Consider the following 9,066-nt stretch of genomic DNA (forward strand, 5'->3'; position numbering starts at 1 on the left):
TGAGAGAGTCAGTGCCACAAGTCAATGAAGTGATACATTTAGGAGTGGACTTGGTGGCACACACCTTTGATCGCACCGCTCAGGGGGCAGAGGCAGGCGGATCTCTGTGAGGTCTACACAAGCGTTTCAGGCTAGCCAGGGCTCATATTAAGATCCTGTATCAAAAAGAAATGGAGGGGGAAGGAGGGAGCACAGGACGAGAAGAGGAGGAAGAGAAGACAGTTTTAAAAGCACCGGGCTGGGGATGTAGCTCAGCTCATACAATGTTGGGCAGCATGCACGAAGGTGTGGGGGGATGCCCGGCACCAGGTAAACTAGGCATGCTCCTGAATGTTTGCAATCCCAACACTCACGGGGGGAAAGGCAGGTAGATCAGAAGTCCAAGATCATTTGCACTTACTTGAGGAGCTAAAAGACAGCCTAGGCCAGAGATCCCGCCATAAAAGAGGAAGGAACAGAGGGAAAAAATACAGTACAGTAGTATACTTGGATACAGAGCAGCCAGAAGATTGCCGTGGTTTGAACAAGAATGGCCCCCGTAGGCTCATATACTTGAATGCTTAGTCATCAGGGAGTGACACTATTTGAAAGGTTAGAAGGTTCAGGAGGTGTGGCCTTGTTGGGGGAAGTGTGTCACTGGGTAGTGGGTCTGAGGTTTCAGAGGCTAACGCTGGGCCCAATCTCTCTCTGCCTGCAGGTCCAGATGTAGAACCCTCAGCTACTTCTCCAGCACTGTTTGCCTGTTTGCTGCCATGCTCCCTGACATGAGACTAAGCCTCTGAAACTGCAAGCCAGCCCCAATTAAATGCTTTCCTTTATAAGAGTTGTGGCCATGGTCTCTTCACAGCAACACAGCAGTGGCTAACACAGATGCTCTTGGAATCCCCTCTGTGCCCCTGTTCTCATGCCTAATAACTTGCAAGCACCTGAGTGCCTATGTGAAGACATTCATGTTTGGCTTTTCCACAAGCTGAGAGGTCCCGAGAAGTTGACAGCATCCCTGTGAGTGAGCCTTAACCAATCAAGTGAAAGTCTGTGAATACACACTCAAACCGGGCATGGCTCTCTCACCACAACTCTGAAGACTTCCCTGAGCAGAGACTGAGCCAGACTATAATCCAGATGGCCATGGAGAACCCTGCTCATTCACCTACCCTTTGTGGCTCCCTTCCCTTCTGGTCTCACTTCTCTATTCTACTGATGCTTCCTGGAATTGCCTTCTAAATAAACTACTTCTGTACTCATATCTTTGTCTGAGCCTACTTGGGGCAGGTAGGAGACTCAATCAAAGAGAAAAAAAAAAAAAAAAAAAACAGACAAAGCATTTAGAACAATTCCATGATAAAAACAGACACTCAAATATAAGTTTATGTGAATGGAATGGATGGGAAAAGCTGACCCCATCAACTGAAATAAAGATTTTCAAACACAGAGATGAACTCAGGGAAAGGAGGGTGAGTGTGGAAAGGCAGGGCTAAAGGTGCACAATGGACTTGTAATCTCGAAACTCTTCAAGCACAAGATTAGAATTCTTGACTCTGGAAATGCTGAAGAGACTAAACAGAACAAGGGATACAGGGAAAGAAACCAGCAGAAACAAACCACTCCCTCCCTAAGGGCTGGATACAATGTCTTCTTTTGCCCCAAGAGAATACAAAGCCTTTGCTGCCTCTTCCAGCCGCTGGCGGTATTCCAGCTTCTCGTAGTTGGACGGACTAACACCTTCAAACCCGTGCATCACTCCCCACCAGCAGCCAGCAATCACTGCGGTGGAGTCACTGTCCCCACCGTGGAAGAAGGCCCGGTGTGCGAGCTCCTTCCAGGAATCCCCTGCAGCGAGGAGGGCATCATAGGCAATCATGGGCGCATCGTGTCCGCTGCTGCCACCCCAGCCAGAGTAACTCAGGAAGATGTAGAAGTCATCCCTTTCCTTCACGCCGAAGGGCTGCGGGAAGATGGGAGCCGACTTGCCATCCAAAATTCCTCTAAGTTCCAGGTACTTTTCCCATTCGTTCTGGAAGAAGGACCTGAGGAGGAGAGATCAATTGAAAACACTAATGTTGAAAGCTATATGGACCCCTACACATATGTACAGCTTGTTCCTCATGGGGGTCCCCTAACAAATGGAGCAGGGCTGTCTCAGACTCTGTTGCCTGCTTTTGGATCCCTTTCCCCTACATGGGCTGCCTTGTTTGGCCTAAGTTAGGAGAGGAAATGCTTAGTTCTGCTGGGACTTGATATACCGGAATGGGTTGGTACCCATCGGGGAGGGGGTGCCTATCTTTCTCTGAGAAGAGGGAAGAATGGGGAAAGGGGAATGTGAGGGTGGGACTGGGTAGACAGGAGGGAGGGGCCACGATCAGGCTGTAAAATGAATGAATTAATGGGAGAAAAAGCTATATGGAAAAGTGCCAAGAAGATGTGTAAATAAAGAAAAGACCAACTCCTCATACTAGTGTCAATAATTCATAGGAAAAAAAAAACCCTAAATTAACTCTACAAGCCACCCACATGTTTTTTTACTAACTGCCCACATACACACAGTTGCTCAGTAGAACAGTATATGTCAGGCTATGGGGCAGGAAATAAAGATTTGTTTTTCTGGGTCTAAAGTAACATCTCATCAACTTTCCAGGGGAACATCACGACCATGGGCAACTTCAGTAAGAGCCTCTGAGCCTTCTTCTAAGAAAGATACTGTGAAGAAAGTCCTAAGAGAGGAACTGGTGGCTTTGCCACTTACTAGCTCCTGGAGAAACCAATCACGGTTTAAAACCCAGTCACGGGTTTTAAAATACTGTTTCAAAGCAATACTGGGGGGAAAAAAATATCTCCGGGAAGCAGAAATAACAAAGAAAAGTACATCTCAGCATTGGCTGGTCACAAAAATTATAGAAAACTGGAATCCAGAATAGGAATACAGGTGCCTACAGGTGCCTACCAAAGCATCCACTTGGCTGCTTTAGGCAACCAGGGATGGAAAGGAGCTTGAAATCCTTAGCCCTGAAGGGGGTAGGGCTGTGAGAACTGTGATGGCAGCTTTGACCTATGAACCTTAGCTACATCTATGTGCACACACAGACTCGACCACATGTCCAATGGGACACACATCTGGAGACTCACCAGTGTTGCAGATTTTCCTCCACAAAGTAGCCTGACTGGACAATGTACTTTTTGGCTTCCGGCAGCACCTCCATCAGCCCTTTTCCCCACTGCCACGGTGATTTGCCATTCACGGCATAGGCTGTAAAAAGAGCTGATGCAAGGCTTCCAAGGTAGCCTGTAGGGTGGTGGTGGGTCATCCGGCCACTCTCAATGCTCACTTGGATCAGCATATCCAGCTGGCTAGGGTGAGGGAACCTCAGCCCGATGCACATGGCCCGCATGGCAGCACCGCAGCCACCATCGCGGGTGTTGAAGGGAATCCTCCAGCCATTGGCCTTGCTGGGCTCCAGCCTCAAGGCATTCTGCACGCAAGTACCACCTAGGGATGCATCAAACAGAGCAAGGGGTCATTCACCAAAAAAAGGACCACTGAGAACAAAGAACCTAACAGACTCCCAAGTTTCTCCCAGACAAAAGAAGAGCCATGGACATCTGAACAAGAAGGCCCTTCAACTTCAAACCCCATCCCAACAGCTAGCCTTCTTTGTATATAATCCTTGACGTGATCTTATGAATTAACAAAGCAACATATACACAGAGAAAGCCTTGGGATCTCTCCAGTTGTAGAGGACTCAAAAGGTAGCTGAAATATATCTACTTTTATTTCTTTTTGAAAGAAGAGCTTTCTGTATAAATCAGGCTGACCTGGAATTCTGTGTATCCTAGGCTGGCTGTAAACTTGTAGTATTTCTTAGCCACCATTGTTAACTTTGATTTTGGAGCTGCTCTTCTTGGCTTACACCATCTCTAGTCCTCATGCGTTCTTTCTCTGTGCATTCATTTCTGTGTGCCCATGTGCTTCTTGTTAGATTCTGCCTCCCCAGTGCTAGGATCACAAATATGTACTACCACGTATTACTCTTTTTTTAAATGAATACGGTTAGAATCAAAACGTCGGGAACTTAACGAAGATCATAGAACCAGCCAATCAGTGACAGTGAAGAAAAACATCAGCTCCACAGTTAAAGCCCTCAGTGACTCTAATAAGAATTTACTGGGGTTCCTGACTATGAGAAAGAGACTCTTAAGTTCCAGAATGAAGAACCGAGCCTGTATCAGGAACATGAGATTATGGCTGTCCCTTGCATGACAGCTTATCCCTGACTGACTATAGTGGGGAGCAGTGCTACAGAAGGAGCCAAGAAATGTCAGCCTCACAATATCCAAGGCTGACACAGGTCAAACTGAGTGGATAGCAGATGTTAAGAAAGTATGAACAGAGATGGGTTTTAAATCCAGTCCTTGGGATTAGGAGGAGCCCTGCCTTTGATGGTGAGGCATTCTTCAGTTAGAAGTTACATTTGCTGAATTGTGTTCATATGTTGACATTCAAATACATATGTTAAAACCTCAGTGACCAGTGGCTTAATCTGGAGATAGGGCCATTTAAAGTTGATTAAGCTAAAATGAGCCATTAGGGTAAAGCCTACGAGAATCTAACAAGAAGCACATAGGCACACAGACACAAGAGATGAATGCACAGAGAAAGAACACGTGAGGGCCAGAGATGGTGCCCATCTGTAAGCCAAGAAGAGCAGCTCCAAAATCAAACTCGCCAATGGTGGCTAAGAAGAAAGATTTTCTTTGTAATTGTAATAAGATGTAAAAAGAAAACAAACCATGACTACTTTTATAACTTACGTATAACTGCGAACATATTGATACGTCTATGCTTCTAGACCTCTCTCAATGAGGACATGCAACTTTTGTGTGTGCTATGTGCGCACATGTCCATGTGTGTCCAGCAGCCAGAGGAAGTTGCCCAGTGTCCTATCTCTTTCTCAGTCCCTTGATGCAGGGTCTAGAGGCAGGCTAGGGGCCAGCAAGCTCCAGTGATCCACCTGTCTCTGTCTCCTTCTGCACAGGGGTTACACATGCGATTTTTTATATGGGTGCTGGGGGATTTAAACTCAGGTCCTTATGCTGGCACAGCAAGTGTTCTTACATACTAAGCCATATCTCTAGCACCTCCCACCCCACCCCACCCTTCTGATCTTCCTGTTTCCGCCTCCCAAGTGCTGGTATTTGGGGTATGCACCACCACAGATGGCACAATTTCATATTTTAACAAAGCTATTTTTATAACACATGTTGTGAAACCTATTCTTTTCCATTTCATCAATAAAACCTTTCCAGGTTGGTAACTATTCATCTGCAATTTATAAAACTGTCAATGTGCTACCATAAATAAGTTACAAGAATCCAAATCTACACTACTGTTTCATCGATATTAAAGTGTCCCACAACTCTGTTCTTCTTTTGGTTTGTGAAACAGAATCTCACTATGGAGTTTGGGCTAGTTTTGAAATCAAAACCCTCTTAAGTACGCCGACAGGCTCATTACCGCTGCCTACTCCCCCTCTACACTCTTAGTGCCTTCCTTGGGCCTGTTTCTCCATCTTAGGAGCCACGCCATGGCTGTGCTCACCTGGTGCCCGGCCATCCATGTCTGCCATGCAGTCCTGGTAATGTTTAGCGAGCAGGGAATACAGCTGAGCCAAGTCCGGGGATTTGCCGGCTTCCACAAGGGCTTCTGCTGTGGCCAGGTGCATCACTGTGTCATCACTGACTCTCCACTGGGCCACATCGATGGCTTCCAAGTCACCCATCTTGGCCAGCTGCTGGTGAATCTTCTCCCCATCCCGCAGGAACTCCCACTTCCCGTTAAAGTACCCCAAGGTATCCCCAGCTGCACTCAGCACCATGGCAGCCATGTACCTCTCGATCAGACCCCCACCCATGTTGAGCTTGGCACAGGCAGTCTTCGGGGGCAACTAAGACTCCTGGGGGAGGACAGAAGAAGAGGAATCGGAAAACAAACAAACTTCTATATTTTACTGAGCACGCTCTCTGTGAAGTATAGCCCATTCAATCCTCATACCTGTTCTTTGGGAGATTTGCTACTAATGCATCTTAAGCGTGAGCAAATCAATCAACATGCAGATGATTCAGTTTCAGAACTATTAAAAGAACTCAATCAGGTCACACAGATAACGGGTGGTAGGGCCGGGACTTAGGCTCAGAACTGACTCCAAAGCTCTTGTCTACCTGTGTCTTGGTCTCTCGGGGAGTGTCAAGCTCATTTGGTCCTTCAGGGCTGTTTTCTCCTTCAGTTGAGATTTGGCCAGAGTGCTTCCTATTACATTACGTGGCCTCAGCCCTGACCTTAATTTAACCTTGGGCAGCTTCTTGATGACTCATGTAATATGGTAATGACAAAATCCAGCAACAACCTCCCAGATGTGTTATGAGGAATAAATGAATTCTCATAAAGTGTGCAGTGAGCACAACTTTGTGACTGTTTTTATTATTCATCAACAACCAGCTCTATAATTAAGCTAGAATACTTTGCTCGTAATCTTCCCTTTACCAACAATATTTAAAATTTTTTATTAGTTTATTTTTATTTTATGTGCTGTGGCTTTCTACCTTCATGTATGTCTGTGTGAGGGTGCTGGATCCACTGGACCTGGACTTACAGGCGTTTGTGAGCTGCTCTGTGGGTGCTGGGAATTGAACCTGAGCCCTCTGGAAGAGCAGCCAGTGCTCCTAACCACTGAGCCATCTCTCCAGGCCCTTGCTTGTCTTCTATGGTAAGAGTTCTACAGTGCTGGATTGCAAATGCTACTCCCACCACAAAGTCAAATCCTTGCTAAAGCCCTGGCTTCCCTGTGTGCGCACTCCCTGCACCAGCTGAGCCAGTTCCCCAGGTGCTCCAATGTCTGTCCACTCCACCCACCTACCCATCAACAGGGGCAAACACTCTTAGGGGCAAAAAGACTAGTTCACCCCTGCCCTCAGCTCAAGCTCCTCCCACATCCAACTGCCTTTGTTCCCCTCTACTTACCCAAACGTCTTCTCAGGTTTAGCTCAAGCGCAGGCACCTCCACGGTATTCCATCTAGTCACGCCGCTCAGGACAAAGGGCACAGGCCGGCAAAGACCTGGAGAAGCAGTGGGGGACAGGTGGACTGAGCTTTGCAATAGACAGCTCCTGGTCACACTACCTAATTTTTACTTAATTTTTTAATGTCTAAACAAAGGCTAGGGCCTAGAGTTCTGCACTCCCACCTTAGCTGTGTGACCACAAACAGCCATTCATTCTGGAATTCTGTTTCCCATGCGTGGTCAAGGAAAAGGACGTAGACTGTAAATGGCCAAGGTTCTGTCCTGGCCCAGATTTTCGAAGCCCAGGCTTGGCTGACCTTTGCGAACGAAGCACTAACACCCAATCTTCCTATCCCAATGCTCTGGGGTTCCCTTTCTGCAGCTGTCTACTGCTCTGCCCTAGTATTCGGGAAACCCATGAAGGAAGCAGCCCAGTGTCTTTTGCCTTTGAAATTCCTTTTCACCCTGGCACATGCATCCATACTGCCCCAAACCTAGCCGTCGGAAGTTATTATTCCTTAACCCTCTGAGCCTCCACAGATGACATAGCAATCAAAACTAAAGTCCACTTCCCGACTGCCCTGTGTTTTCCTCGCCTGGGTGGAAGTAGGAGTGGGGAAAGAAGAGGAGGAAACGAGAGACCACGAAGGACTACGGAGTCTCTGTGGTCACTGTAAGGACGCACGGGCCTGGCACCCGGCTGGAGGGGAGAGCGGGGCCGAGCGGGTACCACGGTCAGCAGGACAGTGGCACAGGGAGTTCCGCTTGTACCTGCTGAGGAGGAGCTGAGAGTGCGGGCGGGGTCGGGGTTAGGGTTGGGGTCGGGGTGTCCCCGGGAACCTAGGCAGGCGGGAGGAGAAGGCGGAATAACGGGAGCAGCAGCCTCGCTGTCCGGACCGGAAGCCGGGAGCAGAACAGGGGCGGAGCCCGCTGGGTGAGCTGCCGGGGCAAGCGAGGCGCAGGCGCAGAGCGGCTTCCGGCGGGTTCGCGCCCCTTCGCACAGGGCGGAAGGGGCGGTGCTTGTGGGGCCGGTGAGTCCCGAGTCAGGGTTCTGCCCGTAAGGCAGTGGGAAGGCTTGACGATGGTAGGCACTCATCGGTTCTAACGAGGGTCTGTTGGCTGCGTGTCTGCTTGCTCATCACAGAAGTGTTTCAGACGGGAACTTAGAGGGGAACTAGTAGTTTCTTTCTCCTAAATTATGACCGTGAAGTGGTTAAAGCCCTAAGGTAGCAAAGGAGGCGTTGAGTTCCAGATGTTGGGTTCCAAGCATAAGCCCCTGGCCACTGTCCCCAGTACCCTCGACCCCCCCCTCAGTACGACGTGTCTCCAGGGACGCAAAAGGCATGAATCGAGCTCTCGAGCCCAAGGGCCTGGCTTCAATAGAAAGGCCCTAAACGCCAAAGATCTGTCTTGACTCATTAGACGTAAGACAGCAAATGTTTATCCTCATTTCAGACCCACTCCCAAGAACTCACTTTTAGGAGTTGTGCTGGGAATATCCCCTTTTCTGATATGTTTTCAAAACAGGCAGGAAAAGAAAGACTTACCTGGGAAAGAAAATTGCACCGAACGTTCAGCCTCTCCTTATTTGGCAATGATGACTTTATTCTTGCATAAATAAATCCTCTATTAGTCACAACAATAATATAGGAGGCGTGCACCTGGAGTTTAGGGACATTCTCATTCAGCAAAATTGATAACTCCTGGTAGGATGAATATATGTTAAAGCAGTGTGCACGTGCGTGTGTGAGTGTGTGTGTGTGTGTGTGTGTGTACTGCTTGGAAGGATAAGCATCAAACTGTAAATAATTACAAGTGCCTCTCGGAGTTTTCTGAGTATGGAGAGGGATGAAGAAAAGTTAAATTTTGTTTTATTTTTTTGAGACCGGGCTGTTCTTAAACTCATGGTCTGCCTGGCTCCACCTTTAGAATGCTGAAATTTCAGTCGTGCAACAACACACCTGGCTTACATCTTTTAGAATATCTTTTCAATATTATATATAAGATTTTTAGA

The 9,066-nt window shown here is 47.8% G+C and overlaps 1 protein-coding gene across 1 annotated transcript; it reads right to left on the minus strand.

Moving 5' to 3' along the window:
* Positions 1 to 1,344: 1,344 nt before the first annotated feature.
* Positions 1,345 to 7,972, minus strand: Adprh (ADP-ribosylarginine hydrolase). The gene is made up of 5 exons (XM_055624830.1): positions 7,824 to 7,972; positions 7,013 to 7,108; positions 5,594 to 5,948; positions 3,124 to 3,484; positions 1,345 to 2,027 (listed from the first exon to the last, which is right to left on the minus strand). The coding sequence occupies exons 3-5, from the start codon at positions 5,904 to 5,906 to the stop codon at positions 1,613 to 1,615; spliced, it is 1,089 nt and encodes a 362-aa protein (XP_055480805.1). The 5' UTR covers positions 5,907 to 5,948; positions 7,013 to 7,108; positions 7,824 to 7,972; the 3' UTR covers positions 1,345 to 1,612.
* Positions 7,973 to 9,066: the final 1,094 nt, after the last annotated feature.

The sequence above is a fragment of the Psammomys obesus genome, unplaced genomic scaffold, assembly GCF_907164565.1.
Source record: "Psammomys obesus unplaced genomic scaffold, mPsaObe1.curated_primary_1811, whole genome shotgun sequence".
NCBI classification, from domain to species: domain Eukaryota; kingdom Metazoa; phylum Chordata; class Mammalia; order Rodentia; family Muridae; genus Psammomys; species Psammomys obesus.